This window comes from Equus caballus, chromosome 3 (genome assembly GCF_041296265.1).
Source record: "Equus caballus isolate H_3958 breed thoroughbred chromosome 3, TB-T2T, whole genome shotgun sequence".
NCBI classification, from domain to species: domain Eukaryota; kingdom Metazoa; phylum Chordata; class Mammalia; order Perissodactyla; family Equidae; genus Equus; species Equus caballus.
Window position 1 is genome coordinate 17,371,578 of NC_091686.1, and position 25,569 is coordinate 17,397,146.

Sequence of the window (25,569 nt, forward strand, 5' to 3'; positions counted from 1 at the left end):
CTTTGTGCCTCACTGTTGCTTATACCTGAGACACTTGCCCATAACAAATTCCCTTCTTTTCACCTAATTAACTCTAAACAATCAGATCTGAGGCTTAAGAATCACTTCCTCCCCAAGCCTTTTCTGTTCCAAGTCTAGGTCAGATTCCTTTGTTATAGGCTAAGATCTGTGCTCCATCTCTTCATAATTCTTATATTTAACTTATACATTCATTTTTGAGATTATTCAATTACTGTCTATTTCTTTAGTTAAACTAAGCTCTAAGAGTGCAAAGACTGTTGTTTCTTATCACTGTATCCCTAAATGCCTAGCACAGAGCCTGGCAAATAATAGGCATTCAGACATTTTTTAAATAAATGAACATACTTTATGATTTAATCATAAATCACCTTTAGCCCTGAAATTTAAGTCCTACAACTAAATTTGTCCACACTGCATAAAATAAGTGAATTATTTCTACTGTTGCTCTCTTTCATGTAGGTTTTTTATATGCTGAAATACTCTAGCTGTCATGTCCAAATTATATATTCTGCTTTTCAAATGTAAAAAGAGCCTGGGAGCTAAAGGGGCTTGGCTCATCAAAGCAGATATAAATTACCCTTCATAAACTTTGGTTGGTATTTTCTTAAAGTAACAGAAAACTTACTAATTTTCTTGCAGTTGTGAAGCACAAAAGTGGCAGCTTTGTTTAGTTCCTCATTCTGAGATTCAGTTAAGGCTTGTATCATGAGCGGAAGCCCATTGTTTTTAAAAAGGTCATACTGATTTTCCTCTGGAAAACATCAAAAATTAAAGACAGTTATTTTATCATAAACTATCTGCATGAGGTCAAAATTCTTCCTTGTGATAATTATCAACATAGTTCAGGTTTTAAAAATGGAGAAAAACATAAATAGTTTCAAAGAATTTTCAATTTAGAAAAAAATCCACTTATATAAAATACCTAAGTCTCAAAAGTGATGGTCTCTGAAATATAGCCACAGAATAGTATCATGCCTCATAAAAGTAAACAAATTGCCCTCACTTGTTTTTTAAAAAGGTATAGTAAATTCTAAATTATACAAAGGTTAAGAAAAAGAATAGAGAAACTGATAGAGGGAGTGGAAAATGAGGGAAAGAAGAGAGCAGAGAGGAGAGTAGAAAAATGGGAGGGGAGGAAGAGAAGAGGGAGGAGATTCAAAGAAGAGAGAATGGGAGAGAGAGGAAAGAGGAGGGGTCAGAGAGGAGGAGGCAAGAGGGCAAAGAGAGAGTGGGAGGAGATTGGAGAGAGAAGAAAATAGAACAGGAAGAGAAAAAAGAGAGAGGAGAGAATGATAGCTAGAGAAGGAAAGATAGAACTTTTAAAAGGTCTTCAGCAAGGGAGAACAGGATCAGATCTGTGCAGCAATATGAAGAGTGGATTGAAAAACTGAGTCAGAAGAGAACACAGGCAGGAAGCTACTGCAATAACATTGGTGAAAGATGTTAAGAAGCTGAGGGTCTAAGTTGCAAACGTAGCACTGGAATTAGGCAGAAAGGGATAGGGAGGGGTAAACAGAAATAGAATCACAGGTCTTAATGACTGACTGCATGGAATGGATGAAGAAGGAAGGGGAGCAAAACGATTGGTTTAGTGCCTGAAGGACTGGGAGAAAGGGAGTAACGGCCTTCCATATGACTAAGGGGAAAAAAACAAAAGCATATTTCTACTCCACTATTTTAATAAGCACATTAAATAAATCCAGTACTTACCACAATCCTCTGTGCAATGACCAAGAGTAAGCATGATGCTAAATTTTTCTCCTGAATCCAGACTTTCATGAAGCAGTAATGCTAGAAGTTTTGAAACAATGTGGTATTTGGCTAGTACTACCCCAAAAGTAGCTATTGGTATAAAATAGATTAAAAAAAAGATAGTAAGTACAAACTTAAAACTTATAACTATACATATACTACTTTTCAGATTTTATCCTGGGAGAATGATATTATATATCTATATAAGATCTAATATTCATATCTCATATAACATCTAATGTGTATGTGTATATATATGTGTGAATATAAATAAATGCATTGGAATAAGATGGTGGCCTATATGGCCCTCATTAATCCCTCTTCCCATACTAAAGACATTTTACTAAAGTAAGTTTTTTGAAGAATGGTTTCTTCTTAATTGTCCTGCATAATGTTGTGAATATGAAGTAATGATATTACCTACTAAAGTTGTATATGCTAAATCTCACCTTACACGCCTCTTCTTATCTAGATTGGACAGTAAAGACCTTGCTAAGTAACCAGTTCCTGCCTGTCACTGAAATACACTATCCACTGGCTATGGTTCTACTGATGTGAATGATGTAATGAAGCATACCTGAAGCTACGCTGAGATGTCACAAAATTCAAGAAGTCCACCATGTAAGCTATACTTCTCCTCATGAGGCTTTTAAAGGAGTTTATCCAGAGTCTAACAATATTGATTTCAATAATAAACTTGTGAATTCCTTAAGGGACTATATCTTAATCATTTTGGTATCTCTACAGCTCACATAGAGCCAAACACATAACAGGCCCTCAATAACTGATTTTTTTTTAAATTATCTGCTTTTTTTCAGTTATTTGCGAATGTCAAGAGTTGCTTGTTACCAAGATTCACAGACTATCATTCCTCATTGTTTGTGCGTGTGAGAAGCAGCCATGGGTTCAAGTGTGGTTCTGCGACTCACTAGTTATGGTGCATTGGGTAAATTAAACCTCATACTTATCAGAAAGAGGCATACCTTAATTCTTTATATAATCCTAAAAGATCTGTAAATTGGGCTTTCCATTCCTTATGTTTCCAAAACGTCCCTTGATTTCTCATCTAAACGTTTTAATTTAATGTTGCTTTTTAAGCGAAACAAAGGTTTGGGAATGATAGAATCTTATCTTGATTCTATCATTAGACAAACTCAGAAGACCTAGATTTGAACCCCTGGGGAAGTCATAATCTCCATGGGAAAATAAAGGGTTGGACTAGATAATTTCTAAGATTCCCTCCCACTCGTGAGAAACTGGAAGTCCAAGCCACGTTAGGGTTCAATCTACCATTTCAACTCTCACCATGCTAAATTCAAACAAAACGCAATTGTAGAAAAATTACTAAGCATTTTCACTCACGATTATCAGCAATGCACGCATCCACTGTCTTTGTCACCACCACTGCAAGCTTAGCACTGGAAAGAGTCTTGTGTGAATCAGATTCCAGTTGCACAAGAACTTGAGACAATACATCCAGTCCACCCACAGATATAAAGTGTTTCTGAACATATGCTTAAGGAATAAAGTAGCAAAACTATGAATATCTCAAATAGGACAGGTGTATGGTCTCATTCAATTAATTCACACTAAGTATAACATTAACTTGACTTTTTCAAATGGTAAAAATCTCAAAATTACAGAATTAAAAATCTAATCTTTACCTGTGCATATACATAGACATAACATAGATTATTTATGTAAGAAACTCACTTTGACATAGTACAAGTACATGTATAATACAGTATTTCTTTCCTGTGTTTTAGGCATCTTTTTTGTTTCATTTAGTGAGAACTGGTATATTTTGTAAAAATGACATTATTAACTCAAGTCTTTCAATAGAGCTATAAAGAACAGATTCATTCATTCAGTTTGGTATTGCAATTAGCAAGCTGCCTATTTCTGAATCCCAACATAACTCATTCCTCAGATTGCTTGAATCTACAAAGGGCAAAGTAATTTGTTCCAAAAGAACACATATTTCATCCATCTTATTTAAGCCTAATTATTTTACTTCTTGGAGCATAAAATTATAACATATTATTGAGTTCCAACAATTATTCCAAGGAAAGATTCAATGACAGATAAACTTTTTTAAAATCTAAAGCCTTTTGTTCTCCTGTTGAAAATGATTCTGATGGGAAAGCATCCCTTGGGTCTGTGCATTCAATAGTCTCCACAGCCCCTATCCAGCAATGGGCTAATAACAAATGAATATATGGACTAGTGATTATAATTATGCCACAAACCTCTTCCCAGTCTATCCTAGTACCATAAATTGAGCCAAGATGATTTAAACACCAATACTACTTTTCGTATTGTTCAATAAAACACAAAGATCTTAATCTAAAAAAATAATCATGTTCAGAATTTTCTGCTTCTGGGAAAAGAACTGCTAGGAAGTGATATTTAAGGACAAGCAAATATTTTCAATATTATGCAGATTCCAAAATTGGCTTCTTTACTACAAAGTATTTTCATTAAAAAAAAAAAATGCTGGGCCTGGCCCCATGGCCAAGTGGTTAAAGTTTTGCAAGGTCCACTTCAGCGGCCAGGATTCATGGGTTCGGATCCTAGGCATGGACCCACTCCGCTCACCAGCCATGCTGTAGCGGCATCCCACACGCAAAAAAATAGAGGAGGATTGACAGAGATGTTAGCTCAGGGCTAATCTTCCTCAAACAAAAAAAAGAGGACAATTGGCAATGGATGTTAGCTCAGGCAAATCTTCCTCAGCCAAAAAAAAAAAAAAAACAAAAAATCCTGAATAAAGGAAGTATTTTTAAGCACTTAGACGAAAATGGCATTGTTACCACAAAGAATTTTAGTTACAGCCTATGTAATGAAAATTCAGACTTATAAGTAGAATATCCTAGTCTACACCTGTACACTGAATATTTCAAATTTCCTCTAATCTATATTTCATACCAGTTTGCTAAGAGTATTGAGGTCCTATGACTATTACTCTTCCAAGTTGGCTTTTGGAGAAAGAGGAAATATGAAAGCATCATGGAAATAGACTCCAATTTTTCAAATTAGAGAGATATGTTCCTTTGCATATAAAACATGACTATTGGTTTTAAACACCTGAATATAGATAGACACCAGCAATGTATGAGAAAGTTCTAGTTGCCCCACATTCTCATCAAATATTTAATATAGCCTTTTTGCTTTTAGCCACGCTAGTGGGTATACAGTAGCATCTCCTTGGGATTTTCGTTAGGATTTCTCTGATGACTAATGATTTTGAGTATATTTTCAAGTGCTTATTTAATATTCATATCTTCTTTGTTGAAGTATCTGTCCAAATCTTGCCTATTTTTTCTAATCATTAGGTTGTTTTCTGTCTTATTGATTTGTAAGAATTCTTTATTATTCTGAGTACAAGTTCTTTATCAGACGTATATTTCACAAATATTTTTCTCCCAGTCTATGACTTGCCTTTTCATCTTCTTAGCAAGATCCCTGAAGAGCAAAACATTTTAATTTCAGGGAAGTCTATAATTTTTTCTTTAGTGGCCCATGCTTTTTGTGTCCTAAGAAATCTTTGTCTACTCCTAAGTTATGAAGATTTGCTCCTATGTTTTTGTCTGGAAGCTTTATAGTTTTAGTTCTTACATTTAGGTCTATGGATCATTTCAAGTTAATTTTTGTATACTGTGTAAGATAAGGATTGAGATTCATATTTTGCATATATATACCCACTTTTTCCAGCACCATCTGTTAAAAAAGACTATCTTTCCCCACATGGAATTATTGTGGTACTTCCGCAGAAAATCAACAACTATATATGTATGAGCCTATTTCTGGGATCTACTATGTCCATCGATCTCATATGTCTAGATTCACACCAACGCCACACTTTCTTTCTTCTTTTTTTAAAGATTGGCACCTGAGCTAACAACTCTTGCCAATCCTTTTTTTTCCCCTCCTTTTTCTCCCCAAATCCTCCCAGTACATAGTTGTATATTTTAGTTGTGGGTCCTTCTAGTTGTGGCATGTGGGACGCCACCTCAACGTGGCCTGATGAGCAGTGCCATATCTGCGCCCAGGATCCGAACCAGCGAAACCCTGGGCCACCAAAGTGGATTGCGTGAACTTAACCACTCGGTCATGGGACCAGCCCCCCACACTTTCTTGATTATAGTATAGTAAGTATTGAAATCAGGTAATATAAATCCTACACTTCTTGTCTTTTTTCAAAACAGTTTTTACTATCCTAGCCCCTTTGCATTTCCCATGTAAATTTTAGAATCAGCTTGTCAATTTCTACAAAAAGCCTGCTGGGATTTTGAGAGGGAATGCCATGAATCTAGAGATGAATCTGAGAACTGAGATTCTAACAATATTGAGTCTTACAATCCATGAGTATATCGCCCCATTAATTTAGGTGTTATCTCAGAAATGTTTTATAGTTTTCAGCATATAGACATTGCACATATTTCATTAAATTTATCCCTAAGTATCTAGTTTTTTTGATATTATTGTAAATGATAGTTTCCTTAAGTTCCCAATTGTTTGTGGCTAGTATATAGAAATACAATTGACTTCTGTATATGACTTTGTATCACGCAATCTTGCTAAAATTACTTATTAGTTGTAGTAGCTTTTTTGTAGACTCTTGGGATTTTCTACAGACAACCACATCCTATACAAATAAATACTGTTTTTCCTTCTTCCTTTTCGATCTCTATACCTTTCATTTCATTTTCTTGCCTTATTGCACAGGCTTGGACCATCTAGTAAAATGTTAAAGTAGTGACAGTGGCCATCCTTGGCTTTTTTTCAATCTTAGGGGGAAAGCATCAAGTCTTTCACCATTAAGTATGTTGGCTGCAGTATTTTATAGAGGCCCTTTATCATACTGAGAAAGTTCCCTTTTATTCCTAGTTTGCCAAAAGCTCTTGTCACAAATGTATATTGAATTATGTGAAAAGCTTTTCCTGCATATTTTGAGATTATTGTGTAATTTTCCTTTTCTAGTCTGTGAATATGGTGAATTTTCTAATGTTAAATCAAACTCACATTTCTAGGATAAATGCCACTTGGTCATAACGTATTATCCTTTCTATATATTGCTTCATTTGATTTGTTAACATATTACTACGGGTTTCTGCATCTATGATCATACAGGACTTTGGCCTATAGTTTTCTTGTATTGCCTTTTTCTAGTTGTAGTCTGGGAGTAATGCTTATAAAACGTGTTGGGAAGTGTTTCTTGCACTTCTATTTCCTGGAATAATTAATGGAGAGTTTTATTTTTTTCTCCTTAAATGTTTGGTAGAATTCACCAGTGAAGCCATAAGAGCCTGGAATTTCCTCTGTGTTAAGGTTTTAAACTACAAATTTGATTTCTTTAATAATACAGGAACATTCAGGTAATCTATTTCTTCTTGAATGAGATTTGATAGTTTGTGTCTTTCAAAGCATCTGCCCAATTCAGATGAGTTGTCAAATTTAGTGGCATAAAGTTTTCTACTATTCCTTTATTATCCTTTTAATATCTGTTAAGATCTATAGTGATGTCACCTCTCATTCCCAATGTTGGTAATTTAGGTCTTCTCTATTTTGTGATTAGTCTGGTTGAAGGATCCATTTTATTGACCTTTTTAAAGAACTAGCTTTTGGTTTCATTGAATTTTCTCTATTCTGTTCTTTTTCTATTTCATTTTTTCTTTTTCTGATCTCTTTATTATTTCCTTTCTTATGTTTACTTTGAGTTCAAATTGCTTTGTTTTCTAGTTTCTTAGGTGGAAACTAACATAACTGATTTGAGAGCTTTCTTCTTTTCTTAAGCAAGCCTTAATGCTATAAATTTCCCTATAAACACTGCTTTTGGAGCATTCCACAGTTTTTTTAAGTTGTATTTTCATTATCATTCAGTAAAAATATTTCTAATTTCCTTTATGATTTATTCTTTGACTGACAGGTTTGTATTTTTTTGTTTTAGCTTGCTTTCTTTAGTACTGGCCTGTTTAATTTCCAGATATTTAGGGCTTTTATAGATGTTTTATTTTTACTTATTTCTAATTTAATTCCATGTAGTCAAAGAACACAATCTGTGGGTTTTCAGTTTGCTTATCCAGCTATTCTGTTTTGTGAGGGTATCTGGGGAAATTCAAAACTATGCTGCCACCATCTTCCCACTATCTTCCTAACAATATCTACTTTTAAGATTTTCCTATCTGCAATAGTCCAAATGCATCCAAAATGACCCAAGTCACTGTAATAAAATCAATCCATTAATTTAATTAATTCAACAAGTTTTGTTATGCTTTGAAATATTTTTCTTCAAGTATAACCTAGAGAATAATAAATACTTACTGTTATTTGCAAGAGTAAGTCCAATAAATGAGCAAATAGGGCGAATTATCTCAGGTTTCATGCAATTGATTAGCCAGTCATTAGCATGTGGGAAAAGTGAACAGCAAAGCATTTGATTCTCATCTGAAAGTAGACAAAGTCAATCATGCCTTAATATATTTGGAAAATGTCAGCTTTCATTTGTTTTTGTCTTTATTTTTACCTTTAAATATTTGAGATAATTACCATTTTGAGGATTGTTGACACAGACACATAGAGTACTACACACTGAAGACCACAACTGATAACTCTGGAAAACATTTTTATCTGACAAATTCAATTCATATTTTGAAAGAGCTGTCCTATTAGATTAAAAAGAAAAGGAAGCAAATTAATACAAATGTGTTAAGGTCTTAAGTAATAAATAATTAATAACAAGAAATTTATATTTGCTTACCTGAACAACTGTGACAGAATTGTTATACAACCTGTTTCTCTCACAAGCATTTGTCCAGTCCCTTAAAAAAATAGTCATACTTTACATGAATATGATTTTTATTTAGAAATAATTTTGCAAAAATGGAAAATGACATTTAAGTAGTATTTTCAATAAGTAACTTTTAAATTGCTTTAAAGCATTACAAAGTATAAGAATTATAGTGGATAAAAATCTGTCATCAAGATTATTACGGAAAATACATTTACCTATGTTTATAAAATGATAGTATTAAAATTTCCTCTAAAAATTATAAAACACTTGTTTTGCATGGTTCTGTGTTGCAATACCAAAGTATGCTCCAAAACAGAAAAACATAAATTCAAAATAGAAAAATAAAATCTAGACGTGTTTTAAATGCTTATAAAATCTTTAACAATTTGAAGACATAAATAAAGCAACGTTTAAAAATAAACTTTGCCTGGGCAATAGGTATACAGGAACACTCTGTACTCTCTTTGCAACTTTTCTGTAAATCTAAAATTATTCCAAACTAAAAGCTAAAAAAAAAAAAACCCAAATCTAGCTAAGAGCTATATGAAATTTAAAGCTATTGCTGGCTGATACAGTAAACACTGTAACTAACTGGCCAATTCACTGGAAAAATCAACCAAATTAATTCATTAAATGACTCTCTTTTGCTTTAAAGCTGTTCCTTTTCAATGTTAATTAAATAGTACATATCACTTTACTATTTCCTAAAATTAACAAATTTCAATCAAACAATTAAATGTATGCTATTAATTCTCTTTTCTTTAAAGCTAGTAGTTCTCAGAAATTAGTAACATTAAAAAAGACACTGATATAAAGCTTAGAATAAAAGGATTAATATTGACTGTTCCAGTTTATTATTTTTTAAAATGTTTTTACAACATAAGAAAATGTACTTACTATTATTTGAAACTAGAACCAAAATAACATAAACAGACATTCTTTTCAAATTTGTGTTTGAATCATTATCAGATAAGAACCAAGCTAAGTCTTCAAACAATTCTGAAGTGCACAAAGTCTGCTGACAGTAAACTGAAATATAAAAATATAATTTTAATTTCTATGTATTAGCACAAACAAGTTTTACGATATGCTGAACAAAATATAAAGTTGCCAGACAGAATGGTTCTTAACCAGATCTCATTTCATTTGACATTTATTAGCCATACAACAAAATTTCTGACAAATTGATGTGTGCTTAGTAAATTAGTAGACGAAAGAAGCAATATCTTAAGCAGTACTCAATCTAGGCTCTAAAACATGTATCACAATCTCATGGAATTTCCAATAAAAACCTAACAAAAAATAAAATATAACAAAAAAATTTGAAGAGAATAGGTTAGTAACAAAACACAGCAAGAGAAAAATTCAAGAAAAGTCATAAAACTGCTTTAGAAAACAGATACAAATGATAACTGTCCTATTGTTTTAAGACTTTTCTACAGATAAAGATACGTTTTCAAAAAGCAAAAATGATACCTGACAGTGGGGTTTTTTGTGTGTGATAATCATGCAATAAACAGAATTTTTTTTCAAGTAATTTGAATATAGGGATATAATTACCATTTTATCCAGTGTGCAGAACCAGCTATTAGATATTAGACTCTCTCTCAAAGGGAAGGACTACATCTTACTTATTACCAATGCCTAGCACAGAGCTTGGTTCTTAACAAATGATGAAGATATATTTAATGGATGAAAAGATAAGAATATAAAGTTGTTTGACAAACAATGGTTTAGATTCAATCTCATTTCAGGTATACTACAGAAAATATTTTTGCCAACAACAATTTCTATACCCAGAATATATTTACCCACACACAAGATGGTTGTAAGTTATCTTTATCTTTTGATTTAATTACCTGGATATAGAGACAATGAACAGAATTAAAAAACCAGAGGTACACCACCACATATTAAAATTCATTAAGTGATAATGGCAGTATCTCAAATCAATGTGAAACAAACCTACTTTTTAATAAGCGTAAGAACAGGAAACAACTAATGCATATCAACATAATAAATATAACAGAAAAATAAATTAAAAAGAAGTGTTAGGATAGTCGGATTACCATATAAAAAAAGATAGAAGTGGAGCCATTCATCATACCATAACCCAGGAAAGTTCAAAAAGGACAGGAAATGTAAAACTAAATCATAAAACCATACAAGTACCAAAAGAAAAGGTGGGTGGATTGCCTATAACCTGAGAGTATGGAAAACTTTCCTATGACTCAAAATCCAGAAGCAAAAAGGGGAAAGATTGATGAATTTTATTTTCATAAAAATAAAAAAACTTTTGCATGGCAAAAAGAAAAATGGTTAAGCATAGTAAAAGATAAAATTAAAAAAACATTTCCAATTAATAGCAAGAAAAATTGTGAAAGATTTTGAAATGGATGAAAATGATTACTAAACGTCCTGTGTAGCACACCCTTCTAGATTATCTGGGCCTTTCACAGTCTTTGGGCTATTTTACAACTCTGTAAATTATATAAAACTGATAGTAATGCAAGTTATTCTTGTTCATAGAAATGCAAAACATTTTGGCCAGCGGAATGCAATTGATTTTTGCCCTGCAAATACTGACCAGTTATATGCCTATTTATAAATCCATTTCAGCATTCCTAAATGCCTATATTGTTTTGCCACTAATTTTGAAACAGTTGTAACATTTTACTTATTCCTTCACAAATTAATGTTAAATAAAATCTCTAGCATGCATTAATTTAAATAAATAAATAAAGTACCTGGATAAATCTATCCAGACATGTAAAAAAATGAATTTCATTCTAAAATTATTTTTTAGTAGTTTGTTAAAGTATAACACAATGTGAAGGAAAACACAAAATAAAGTTTTAGTATTTTACCATTTTGTTCTGCAACAGTTCCTAATGTATACAAGGCTGCTTCTTTTACCACGTTATGTTCACTTGACTTTGCAAGATCTTTTACAAATGTCAAACCACCAATTTCCCTAAAATAAACACCTGCATTACCTGTAGGGTGTGCAGAGAAAACAAAACAGAAATGATATTTATTTGGATTATTCTTTTATAGATAAAATAAATCACATGAACACAGTAATATAACATGTAGAGTAACTGAGTGGAAGACAAAGAACTAGGCACATTTCACATATCGCAATACTCAAGAACTAGAACCACAGATAAAAATTCATTATCATGTCTTACTGTTCTGGTGACAAATTGAATGAATAGTGACCAAAGCTTCCTTTTGTGAAAAAGGGTTGTCCATTTGATACTTTAGACACTCCAATAATAAGTTCAGGTCAGTCTTCATTTCTAAAGAACAAAAGTTTCATTATTTTAAACTGAATGTTTTCTTTCAAAAACTAACCACTTAAATTTCACTTTCTAAATACATATCTTTGTAAAGTTTTCTTTTCAAATAATAAGTGTATATTACTTTTATAATCTAACAAACAATAAAGATATATAAAAGAAACACGTTCTTTAAATAAAAGAACTTATAATTACTTGGTTTTCCCCTTGCATGAAATATATGAATAGAAAAAGCCAAATATTATTCTCTTTAAATAAAGCTACACTGGTTTAAATATCTGCCATTTAGAAATGAACTGAATGAAATGAAAATACAACATGTCAGAATTTGTGGAATGCTATTAAAGCAGTATTTAGGAGAGAATTTATAACATTAAACGTCTAAATTAGAAAAGAATTAAGGTCTCAAAAACAATGACCTCAGCTTCCACCTTAAGAAACTAGAAAAGGGGTAAATTAAACCTGAAGTAAGTAGAAGAAAGAGAATTATAAAGATCAAGGCTGAAATCAGTGAGATAGAAAACAAAAAAACAACAGGCTGTCTCATTGAGAAGATCAATAAAACCAATAAACCTCTAGTGAAACTAATCAGGAAAAAAGGAGCAAAGATACATATTACCAATATCAGAATGAGAGAGATGGCATCACCACAGATTCTATAGATATTCAAAAGACAATAATGGTTATGTACATACCTACTTTATGTTACGTACTTCATACCTACAGATTCAATGACTTAGGTGAAATGGAGAAATTGCTTGAAAGACAGAAATTACCAAAACTCACTCAAGAAGAAACAGATAACCTGAATAGTCCTATATCTATGAAAGAAATTGAAATCCAGAGAATCTTCCTGCAAAGAAAACTTCAGATTCAAATGACTTCATTTGTAAATTCTTCCAAACACTTAAGGAAGAAATAGTATCAGTTCTACAGAAACTGATCCCAAAGTTTGGAGAGAAGGAATACTTCCCAACTTATTCAATGAGGTTGGCATAATCGTTATACTAAAACCAAAGCCATTAGAAAGAAAAAAAGAAAACTACAGACCAATATCCCTCATGAATATACATGCAAAAAGTCTAAACAATGTTAGCAAATTGAATCCCAGGATATATTAAAATAACAGTACATCACGACCTAGACGGTTTATCCCAGGAACGCAGAGTTGGCTTAAGATTTGAAAAATCAGTCACTGTAATGCTACAAATTAAAAAGGAAAATCATATGGTCATCTCAATAGATGTAGAAAAAGCAATTGATTAAAATCCAACATTCATTTCTGATCCAAAAAAAAAAATTCAGCAAACTTATAATAGAAGGGAATCTCCTCAACCTGACAAAGTATACCTACAAAAAAAAGAAAAAACCTACACTGAACATTATACTTAACAGGGAAAAACTGAATTCTTTCTCCCTAAGATCAGGAACAAAGAAATGCTTAACATTGTATTGGAGAACCTAGCCAGTGCCATCGGTTAAGAAAAAAGAAATAAAAGTCATCCAAGTTGGAAAGAAAACAGGAAAACTATCTGCATTCACATGTGACATGATCTTCTGCGTAGATATCTGATGGAATCTACAAAAGAGCTACTAGAACTAATAAGCGAGTATAGTAAAATTTTAGCATATCCATTTAACATACAAAAATCAGTAATATATTAGCAATAAACAATTGGAAATTGAAATTTAAAAACAATGTCATTTACAATAGCATCAAAAATATGAAATACTTAGGGATAAATCTGACAAATGATATGAACAACATGTACACTGAAAACTAAAAAATACTGCTGAGAGGGGCCGGCCGGGGGGTGCAGCCGTTAAGTGTGCACGTTCCACTTTGGCGGCCCAGGGTTCACTGGTTGGGATCCCAGGTACAGATATGGCACCGCTTGGCAAGCCATGCTGTGGCAGGCATCCCACATATAAAGTAGAGGAAGATGGGAATGGATGTTAGCTCAGGGCCAGTCTTCCTCAGCAAAAAGAGGAGGATTGGCAGCAGAAGTTAGCTCAGGGCTAAGCGTCCTCAAAAAAAAAAAAATACTGCTGAGAGATATTAAAGAAGATTGAAATAAAGGGAAATAATGGGTTGGAAGACTAATTGTTAAGATGTCAATTCTTGGGGCCGGCACTGTGGCTGAGTGGTTAAGTTTGCACACTCCGCTTTGGCAGCCCGGGGTTTCATCGGTTGGGATCCTGGACGTAGACATGGCACCATTCATCAAGCCATGCTGAGGCAGCATCCCACATGCCACAACTAGAAGGACTCACAACTAAAAGTATACAACTATGTACCAGGAGGCTTTGGGGAGAAAAAGGAAAAATAAAATCTTAAAAAAAAAAAAAAAGACGTCAATTCTCCCCAAATTGATCTCTAGATTCAATGAAAACACAACAGGCTTTTTTGGTAGAAATTGATAAGGTGATTCCAAAATTCATATGGAAATACAAAGGACCTAGAATAGCCAAACAATTCTGAAAAAGAATAAAGCTGGAAGACTAACACTACCTGAACTGAAGGCTTATTATAAAGCTATAGTAATCAAAAGAGCATAATATTGGCATCAACATAGACAAATAGATCAGTGAAACAGAATACAGTCCAAAAATAAACCCATACATATACGAATAGCTGATCTTTTACAAAGGTAAAAAGGCAATGCAGAGGGAAAAGAATAGTCTTTTCAACAAATGGTGCTAGAAAAACTACATATCCGTATTCAGAAACATAATAAAACAAAATTTGAATCCATACTTCACGCTAGACAAAAATTAACTCAAAATGGATTGCAAACCTAAATGTAAAATCTAAAACTATAAAATTTTTAAATGATAACACAGGAGAACATCTTTGCAACCTTGGGTTAGGTGAAGATTTCTTGGACACAACACTAATAGCACAATCTGTAGGGGGAAAAAAAGAATAAATTGGACTTCATCAAAATTTAAAACTTCATTCTCTTAATAGTATTTTCTGAAGTGTATAAAAGACAAGCCACAAACTGAGAGAAAATCTCTGCAAAGCACATGTACATGCAGAAAATATATAGGCCTCTCAAAACTCAACAATAAGAGGACAAACTACTCAATAAAACAATGGGCAAAAGATTTGAACAGATACTTCAACAAAAAAGATATACAGATAGCAAATAAGCACACAAAAAGCTGCTTAACATCATTAATCATTAGGGAAATGCAGATTTTAATCATAAGGGGATACCATTACATTCCCACTAGAATGACTAAAATTTAAAAGACTGACCATAACAAATGTTGGCGAGGATATAAAGGAATTGGAACTCTCATATACTGCTGGTGGAAAGATAAAATGGTAGAACCACTTTGAAAGTTCAGCAGTTTCATAAGTTGTTAAACATATACCTACCATTTGATCTAGCCATTCCACTCCTAAGCATTTACCCAAAAGAAACAAGATATATGTCCATACAAAGACTCATACACAAATGTTCATGGCAGCATTCTACGTAATAGCCAAAAACTGTAAACAACTAAAAGGTCCATCAACAGATGAATGAATAAAGAAATTGTGGTATAACCATACAATGGAATAGTACTTAGCAATAAAAAAGAATTACCTATTGATATATGCCACAACATGGATTAATCCCAAAATAATTATGCTGAGTGAAAGAAACCAAACAAAAAGGGAGTACATACTATGTGATTCCATATACTGAAAAAATGCAAAGTAGACTATAGTAACAGAAGGCAGATCAGTGGTTGCTTGGGGAAGGGGAGTCCGGAAAGGGATAGGAGAGAGGTATTAAAAAAGAGCATGAGGATATGTTCATACCTTGATTGTGCCAGTGTTTGCATAGGTATAGACATATGTCAAAACTTATCAAAATATAAACTTTAAATACTTATTTGCAGCTAAAAAGGAAAACAATAGATGGTCATTTTCCTATAAAATTCTTTACCAGAGACTTTAAAAAATTTCTTATCTTGCTTTTAAGGATTTAAATAAAATTGTATATAGACTTTGACATATGCATGAATTAACATTTAAAGTTCTCATAGATACAGGATGAAGGGAGGACATAAAAATATAGAGGAGCACACTAAAAAAACTAAAATCTATTATCAATCAATAGTCTTCCTCTTGAAAGAAATTCAACTGGCAATGAAATAATTCATGACTCAATTTGTTAGTGAAAAACCATAGTACAAAGGTTATCATTAAGTTGTCTCGGAGCAACAGCAAACACTTATTGGTCATGTTCTACATTAATAGAAACCGTAAAGTTTGACTGTATGGATATCAATAAGCCACTCATCATCAATAACATGCCAAAGAGGATTTTTGATGGGGCATGGTGATTTCCAATTCTAGGCACAAGTGCAGAGTGCAAGAAACGTCCCTACATACTCCTCTTATTTCCTTCTGTACACCCCTCTCGTACTTTGACATTTCCTATCATAATCCCTCCCTTCCCAGCTAAAGCACCCACTGACATCTACAACTCGGTTTTATCTTCTCCAGGCTATGCAACTTAGTCCCTTAAATAATTCCTTAAGAAAATAAGCAAGCCAGCAAAAACTGAAGTATACCATAAAAGCACAAGCAATAAAAAATGAATAAATTGGACTTAAAACTGAAAATTTTTGAGCTTCAAAAAATATCATCAAGCATGTGAAAAGAAAACTCACAGACTGGAAGAAAATATCTGCAAATCAGATATCCAGTAAGGCATTGTGTTCAGAAAGAACTCTTAAAACTCAATAATAAAAAAAATCCAATTAAAAATCACACACATCCTCTGCAACACTTGTAGTTTCCTGTCTTGTTAATTATAGCCATTCTAATGGGAGTGAAGTGATAGCTCATTGTAGTTTTGATTTGCATTTCCCTGATAGTTCATGATATTGAACATCTTTTCATGTGCCTGCTGGCCATCCGTATATCTTCTTTGGCGAAATGTCTGTTCAGATCTTTTGCTCATTTTTTAATTCGGTTTTTAGTTTTTTTGTTGTTGAGATGTATGAGTTCTTTATATATTTTGGATATTAACCCCTCATCAGCTGTATGGTTTGCAAATATTTTCTCCCAATTGTGAGGTCGTCTTTTCATTCTGTTGATGGTTTCCTTTGCTATGCAGAAGCTTTTTAGTGTCATGTAGGAGATATCGCCTCACTCCCATCAGAATGGCTATGGTTAACAAGACAGGAAATAAGTGTTGGAGAGGATGTGGAGAGAAGGGAACTCCCATACACTGCTGGTGTGAGTGCAAACTGGTGCAGCGACTATGGAAAACAGTATGGAGATTCCTCAAAAATTAAGACTAATTACCATACGATCCAGCTATTCCACTGCTGGGTATTCATCCAAAGAATACGAAAACACGAATACGTAAAGATACATGCACCCCTATGTTCACTGAAGCATTATTCACAATAGCTAAGTCTTGGAAGCAAGCTAGGTGCCCATCAAGGGATGAAGGGATAAAGAATATGTGGTATATACACACAATGGAACACTACTCAGCAATAAGACACGATGAAATCTGGCCATTTGTGACAACATAAATGGATCTCGAGAGTATTATGCTAAGTAAAATAAGGTAGAGGGAGAAAGTCAAATACCATATGATCTCACTCATAAGTAGATGATAAAAACAACAACAAACAATCACATAGAGACAGCGATTGCATTGGTGGTTACCAGAGGGGAAGGAGGGAGGAGGAAGGGCAAAAGGGGTGATTAGGCATATGTGTGTGGTGATGGAGTGTAACTAGTCTTTGGGTGGTGAACATGATGTAATCTACACAGAAATCGAAATATAATGATGTACATCTGAAATTTATATAATGTTATAAACATTATTATAAACAATGTTACCTCAATTAAAAAAAAATCTGAGCACATGAACACCAAAATACATCCATAAGTATGTTCATAAAAGCATTTTCTACAATAGGCCCAAACTGGAAACAATCCAAACGTCCACCAACATTAGAATTGGCTTTTTTAGGTGTGATTTAGTATACAATGGAGCACTACTATAGAGTAATGAAAATGAATGAACTCAACTACATGCCATGACATGGACAAAGCTCATAAACAACAACATTGAGCAAAAGAGGCAAGAAACAACAAAATTCATAAAGTATGATTCCATTCAAACAGAGTTCACAACAGAAAAATATTTTATTTAGAAACGTACCCACAGATGGTAAAATTTTTTAAATGCAAGGAAATTATTATAAAAAAAGTCAGGATAGAGTTACTTCTAGTAGGTAGCAATAAGGCTGTAATTGAGTAGGAGTCCACTGGAGGCCTTTGGGTGGTAGCAATGTTCTATTTCTTAACCTGGGCTTTATCTAAATGGGGTGAGTGTGTGTGTGTGTGTGTGTGTGCATGTACTTTATGTATGTTATATAGCACAATAAAGACAAAAGAAATTTTAAATGTAAATAAAAAAACCACACAAGGGATTTAAATAGACATTTCCCCAAAGAAGATATACAAATGGTCAGTAAGTATAAGAAAAGATGCTCAGCATCATTAGTCATTAGGGAAATACAAACCCGAACCACAATTAGATAGCACTTCACATCCACTAGGATGGCTACAATCAAAAAGACAATCTATAACAAGTGTTGACCAAGGATTTTGAGAAAGTAGAGCCCTTATACATTGTCGTAGGAATGTACAATAGTACAGCCACTTTGGCAAACAGTCTAGCAGTTCCTCAAAAGGTTAAGCATAAATTTACCATCGACTCAGCAATTCCACTCCTAGGTACATACCTAAGAGAAATGAAAACATATGTCCATACAAAAACTTATACATGAACGTTCATAGCAGGATTATTCATAATGGCCAAACAGTGGAAACTCAAATGTCCATCAACTCTTGAATGGATAAATAAAATGATATTTCCATTCAATGAAATATTACTCAGTGACAAAAAGGAATGAAAATACTGATACAAGATAGATGATCCTTAAAAACATTATGCTAAGTGAAAGAAGTCAGTCACAAAAGCCCACATATTATATGATTTCATTTGTATGAAATGTCCAGAATAGGCAAATCTAGAGACAGAAAATAGATTAGTGTGCCTAGGGTTGCAGGGGGGTGGGGGGAGGGGGGAGGGGTGCGGGGGGTGGTGACTGCTAAAGAGAATGGAGTTCCTTGGGGGGTGATGAAAATGTTCCAAAATTGATTGTAGTGATGGTTGCACAATACTGTGAATACACTAAAAACAAGTGAATTATATATTTTAAATGGGCAAATTGTGTGGTATGTTAATTATATCTTAATAAAGTTATTATATATAAAAAACCAAATTACTAGTATGCTTTGCAGTTGACCAAATGACCAAAGCAGCCCCTATCACAGTTCTTTTGGGTGACTGACATGGATGTCGGGAAACAGAGAGTCCCTTTCCTTTCCAAATTTCAAAATGTACGTAAATTTGGCTAGTCACTTCCAAGGCCAAACTTTGGACCCTTGTCATTAGTCAAAAACAGCTCTATCACTGATATTTTCAACTCTATTATTTTACTTTTTGAATATTTCCCCTAATTCTTTCAATTGTCTTACTTCCTTATTCTTATATTTACTCCTTGACCCCTAAGATCTCTAATTCCTTTAAGTTCTCCAAGACTTCTCATTTCACTTCCTTCCCTATTCATCCCAGATGCCAGGATTCATCACCTCACCAATTATCTTGCTAGGATTCTTTTGACTCCTAGTCTTTCCAATAAACATATCTTATAATCTTAATCAAGACTCAGAAACACTTTCCTTTCTTTGTTTTTTCAGCTCAAATTTGGGCACTGTTAAAGGAAAAAAAAATTTAAGCAGTTATACCTTACAAATATCTTGTATGCATTCCAAGTTACAGCCCCTGACTCTACTTAGTAATCCCATCCAAGGTCAGCTCTATCTCCCACTCCCTTCTGCTTTGCCTCCCATTTTCCTCAAAGGCTATTCTAAATCTTCAGCTCTCTTCAAACCTCCAACCCCAGCCCCACATCTCACTCTCTTCCATTTTATGTTTTAATTTGGGTTTCTCCAGAAGTAGACCACGAGACAGGGACTTGAGCACAAGCACTTTTTTAAGAAGGTAAAATAGGAAAGGGAAGACAGACAAAAGAAAGTTATTATTATGGGTAACTAGAGCTTAATCCTACTGGGAAACTCTAGAAGCCAGGGTAGAGCCATGTGTCTCAGAGTCATCCCTGCCAGAAGGTGAAGAGTATTTATCCATCAACTCCCATCGGTCATTTGCTTAGGGCTGCTCCCAGGGAAAGGGTCATTAATTACCTGGCATCTCTGGCTTGCCTTGCTCTCTGGGCAAAGCAGATTACAAACACCAGAATAAACCCTCAGTCAAAAAGACACAGATTAGTTAGGCCTGACAGAATTCCCGAAACACTTTCTACAGTACAGACTTCCTACAAAATATCTACAGCCACACCCATTCTTATCTCTTCCTCTGCAATATCAGAACAGGTATCCAGCTCCCTTCCTGTTCATGGTTAATCCATTCACCCGTGTTCTGGGACCCTTTAGTGACTACAACTACTATAGTTTGGTGGGGGTTTTTCCTGTCCAGAATGATTTCCCTCCTCCTTGCGGTTTCTTTGGAGAACTCTTCCTCACAACTCTGTTTCCCAGCTGTAAGAACTGATACATTTCCTTTTTTGCTTGAACTGGTTTGAGTTGGATTTCTCTCACAGGCAACTCAAAAGACACTATTATAGGCTCATGACCTCCTTAAAACTCTATTCTTTTGACAAATCTTTACTGAATGCCTACTACGCATCCACTCTGTACCCGACAGGATTCTGATTCCAAGAACTCATAATCTGGTGATGGAGACAGAGAAGGATGTAGGTAATTTCCGTAGTGCGATAAATGGTCTGAGAGGGGCGTCTACGATTATCCTCTCTCTAGTTTCTTCATCTTCTTCTCCAGAATGCCCATTCACTCTTCATATATTCCCTTGTCTCTATGCCCCTTATAAGAACCTGTTAACATTACAACCTCCCTCTAGCTACTGCCGTATATCTTCAGTCAAGCTTTTAAGACGAGTAAGCTATTTCATATTGTCTTCAGATTCTTATTTCCCAACCATACCTCAACATACTGCAATCTGGCTGAAGTTTATTAAATGTACTGTTAATAAAACAAATGACCTCCTAAATGCAAAATCCAGTGGATAACTCAGTCATCATCTGTGGACATTTGACACTAATGCTCTCAAGCAATCTTTCTGATGAAGCATTCTTAAGGCTAATTCCCAAAATATCACATTCCTGACTCTCCATTCACCTTTCTGAATTTTTCTGTCTTTTGAGGGCCCTCTTCCTCAGCCAAACCCTTATGTAACGGTATGCATTAAAGAACACTATTCCCTATCCTTTCCTTTTTATATATTTCCTGTCTGGTTAATCTCCATGCCCATGGATTTAATTTCCATCTTTCTAATGACAACTCTGAAATCTGTACTTCCAGGTATACTTTGATAGTGGTTCTCTCAAGTTCTCACTGTTCTTGTACATACCTCCAATAAACCAGTTATCATATGGTATTCTAATTATCAGCACGCCTTTTTCTATTAGAATGTCAGCTTTCTGAAGTCAGTGTGACAGGCACAGTGTACGTACACAAAAAATATTTATATAAATTGCTGAATGATTCTTTCATTTCCTGGATCCTGTCAGATAATCTGCAGTATATCCCACAAATATATTATAAAACTAATTCCAGATACAGTTATATGTCACTTAGCGACGGGGATATATCTGAAAAATGCATCATTAGGCGATGTCATTGCTGTGCAAACATCATAGAGTGAACTTACACAAACCTAGACAGTATAGCCTACTACACACCTGGGCTACATGGTACGAATCTTATGGGACCACTGTCATATATGTGGTCTGCAGTTGCCCGAAACGTTGTTAAGCAGTGCATGACTGTTTATGATCCATGAATTTCTCACCTTGTATTTTCTTTGTGTCCTCACTTTCCATGCTTGTCTGTATTCTTTCTCCTTATATTTCATCTATAAGATAAAGTGCTTTCTCAATTTAAATCAATGTTTGAGAATTTCAGCATTATAAATGCAAAAGGGTAGGGAAAGAATAGTTTTCCTGAAACCAGACGAACAGGGATTGAATCTACAACTTACTGGATGTGTGATACAGGGCGTGCTTAAGTTCTCTGAGGCTCAGATTCCTCAAATGTAAAGTAGACGGTTCCTACTTCATTGAGTTGTTACAGGAATTAAATTTGAAAACATACATGAGCGCATCCGGTTTTCTTAAGCACCACAGGCATTCAACACATTAAATAAACACATGGATGATTGGTTGACTGAATCTGACTGATCTTCTTCTGGTCCTACTTCCTTATTTTCTTTCCCATAAATTTTCATCCCACTGTTTCAGATTGGGCACCCCTCCAAAAATCAGAATCAGAAGTTGAACACACACTTTGGAATAGCATTTCTCTTAACAAGCTAAGTTTAATACTAAAAATTTTTCTAACAATCCATGGTTCTTTCAACACAGTATTCCACTATTGAGCTTAAATCTTTGTTTATATATCATTTGTTAGAAGAATTTTAAAAATAACTGGCAACGCTGAAATGGCTTCTCATATCCTTTAAAATGCTAAACCGATGTTTTAGAAAAATGTAACAGATTCCAATTAACTTCTTAGAACAATAAATTAGGACTCACAGAACTCCAAAATTATTATTTACTCCAACACTATGTGGTTCAAGGGAGATACCTAACTATCCTTTCTATTTTTAATTCTCACTCTCAAAATGAAAACAAAAATTCCCACTCTCAAAATGAAAACAAAAATTCCCAAACAAAAAATTTTTAATAGTAAATGTGAGAATTTTTTATAAAGTAATGTACAAATACATACTAGCTTTGCCATTTTTAAACCTAAATATTTCATTAAAAGAAGACTGGTTAGGTACATTATAGTACATCCACAGGATACGGTTACAAGAACCTTGATGTTTACTCTAAATGTTTAATAGCAAGGAAAAATGCTTCTGTTACAATGTTAATCAAAAAGAGCAAGACAAAAATTTTATCTACAGCATGATCCCAATGATGTAGAGGCAAACATAAAAACTAGTTGAAAGACAGGGACATGCTGACACTTGCATTCTTTAGCTGGTGGCTCTATGGTGTTTTATTCCACTGTTTTCTATTTTTCACAATTTTTACAATAATAAAAGCTTCTGACTTTCCGCAAGTCCTATCATAGGCCAGGCTCTGTTCTATAAACCTTACAAACATTATCTTTTTAATCTTTACAGCAACCCTACGGGGAAGCAATAAGGATAAAGTCAGATGATGAGAGGGTAAACAATTTGCCCAAGTTCAAACAGCTAGCAAGTGCCAGAGCTGCCAAGAAAACCTGAGGCCGGGCCCTACACTCTTACGCCCCAGTATACTGTCTCCCATATGTAAACATGCATTACCTTCAGGCAAATGGGTAAAGATTTGGAAAAGGAAGACTAAATTAAAAAACAGACTGCTAAAAAAATGGACTACTGTATCACACGTGGAGGTTTTTGCTTTGTGAAGGAATTTAAGGACTATTCTCTTAGTTTTAATCAGTCAATCTATTCTGCTTTTTAATACAATTTTATTTTTAAAGAGGGATATAATTTTTAAATATAAATGTCTTGAAATCGAAACTGACAAAACACACTACCGTCTATTCCCCTTTGTCTTTCTTATACCGTTTTCTAATAAATGGTTACTTTGCACAGTAAATTTAAAGTTTGCCAAGTACCTAGTAGAGTTACACAAGTCATATACTTTCTAGCTAAGTGCTTAAAACCATCCACAGCAAAGGACAGTAACTTTCAAGGGACTGATAATTTAAAAATTATACTTAAAATTATAAAATACAGTCTATTCCCAAGAACAAAACCATCTGCCCGATAAAGCAGAGTATTATTTTCAGTAATTTAGTGAAGATGCAAATTGTAATGAACGACAAGATTCCAAAATGATTTACTGTATTTTCACAGGAAAAAAAAAGATTTTTCCAGGTAACAGGAAGAAACTACCCCATTTACAGGATCCACTCAATCTACTTCCAAAAATAGTACTGTTTAACTCAAATCCAAATTTAAGCAAGAAAACTAGCTGAACTCTTTTACTTGGCTTAGAAAACGTTAACATGAAAAGCTTCAGAAATCTAAATATCCCCCCAAATACCTGAAGGATAAATGCTATCTTTCTGTGTAAGGCTGGGGGGGGCTGAAAATCCTACTAACTGCCATGACTACATTGTCGACATTGAGAAATAAGCGTCAATCGGACCAGGAAACAAGACGGGGGCGCCCGGAGCGGGTTCACGCCGCCACACGAGCGCCTTGGGCCGCGGTAGGCTGGCGCCGCCGTTCCGCGCCCACACTCGTCACCCCGCCCCAGCGTCCACGGAACCCGGCGCACGAGCTTTCTGAGGCGGCGAGGCCCCTCCGCCGCTTCCTCATCCGCGCTCATCCTCGCACGGCCCGCTCACCTAAAGGGCTGGAAGAACTCCTTCCGCAGCGGCCCCTCAGGCTCCTCCGAGAGCGTTCCCCAGCCCCTGTGAGGACCGCGCCGGTTAAACGCGCCGTCGGGCCCCACCGCAGGCGACTCTTCGGTAGCGGGAGGGCCCGAAAGGCAGCCCAGGTACCGCGCCCTTCCCTCAGGGGCCGCCTCGACCCGAGAACCGATGTCCCCGTGGCTCCCACCCTTGCCTACATCAGAATCAGCTGGGGAGGCCCGGGTATGCTCAAGCACAATCGGGTCGGAAACCGCCAGCCCCCAGAGGCCTAAGTGGTAAGTGACAATCGCTTTGCCAGAGGCTGCGGGGACTGCGGCCTCCTCAGGAAGGCCCCTCGCCCCTGCTCAACCCATCCCCTCACGTAGGCCAGTTAAGAAGGGAACAGCGGGGCGACCCGCATCCTGGCCGCTATGAGGGCCACCCCGGCCTGCGGCCGCCTGCCACGACGGAACGGTCCCAAGGCGGGCCTGGGCAGGCCCCGAAGGCGCAGGGAGCAGAGGCCGTGGCCTTTACCCTCAAGTCACAGCGCTTGAACTCCCCCGCTTTCTCCCTTGCTGCCTTCCTATGACGACGCCACCTGACCCGTTTTCCCGCCGACCCGGCCACACGCACTTCCGCAGGGCGGGACTTCCGGCCGCCCGCCCCGCCCCCACGCGGCATCTCTGGGTCGGCTTCTCTTCCACGACGTTCCCACGGGCAGGCGAGAAGCAAGGGTGTGGATGTGGGGTCTTTAGCAGTGGGGAGTCACTACTTGAAGGAGAAATCATCTAATCTCACCACCCCCTGTTTTTAGGGCTTCCATTGTCCAGACGGGCATTCACCCGAGTTAGGAGAGCCAGCTCGGGCTCTGGGACGGTGGGCACGGGGCTCGCGTGGCAGCACGTGCCCAGGCCTGGGGGGCGGGGAGGCCCGCCCGGCCCTCAGTCCTCGCGCACAACCTTCCCTCCGCGTTGTATCCGGTCCTTGTTTTCTGATAAAACTATGTATCTGAAATACCTGTCTTTTAAAATTCCATTACTTTTACCAACCGGTGATGGTCGTAAGATGTCCGTAGCTAAAATCTGCACATAGCTTAAATTCATGATTTAAGACTTATGTAAGAAAACTATTTTAAGCTATTTCTAATGAAA

General features: G+C 35.5%; 1 protein-coding gene across 10 annotated transcripts in view; it reads right to left on the reverse strand.

Moving 5' to 3' along the window:
* TERB1 (telomere repeat binding bouquet formation protein 1) overlaps positions 1-25,083 on the reverse strand; it is a 45,388-nt gene extending 20,305 nt beyond the window's left edge. For 5 of the 10 annotated variants that reach the window (XM_014738303.3, XM_070261916.1, XM_070261912.1 and 2 more), the window contains exons 1-11: positions 24,953-25,079; positions 21,852-21,914; positions 11,758-11,868; positions 11,434-11,562; positions 9,464-9,595; positions 8,534-8,594; positions 8,323-8,438; positions 8,098-8,220; positions 3,136-3,288; positions 1,732-1,863; positions 647-772 (exon numbers count right to left, since the gene is read on the reverse strand). In XM_014738303.3, coding sequence (XP_014593789.3) covers positions 647-772; positions 1,732-1,863; positions 3,136-3,288; positions 8,098-8,220; positions 8,323-8,438; positions 8,534-8,594; positions 9,464-9,595; positions 11,434-11,562; positions 11,758-11,868; positions 21,852-21,882 — 1,114 coding nt within the window. In that variant the 5' untranslated portion in view covers positions 21,883-21,914; positions 24,953-25,079. Of the gene's footprint in view, positions 1-646; positions 773-1,731; positions 1,864-3,135; positions 3,289-8,097; positions 8,221-8,322; positions 8,439-8,533; positions 8,595-9,463; positions 9,596-11,433; positions 11,563-11,757; positions 11,869-21,851; positions 21,915-24,105; positions 24,323-24,412; positions 24,479-24,952 lie in introns of those variants that run through there. The other 5 variants (XM_023637135.2, XM_070261915.1, XM_023637138.2 and 2 more) reach the window with 2 other exon arrangements.
* Positions 25,084-25,569: the final 486 nt, after the last annotated feature.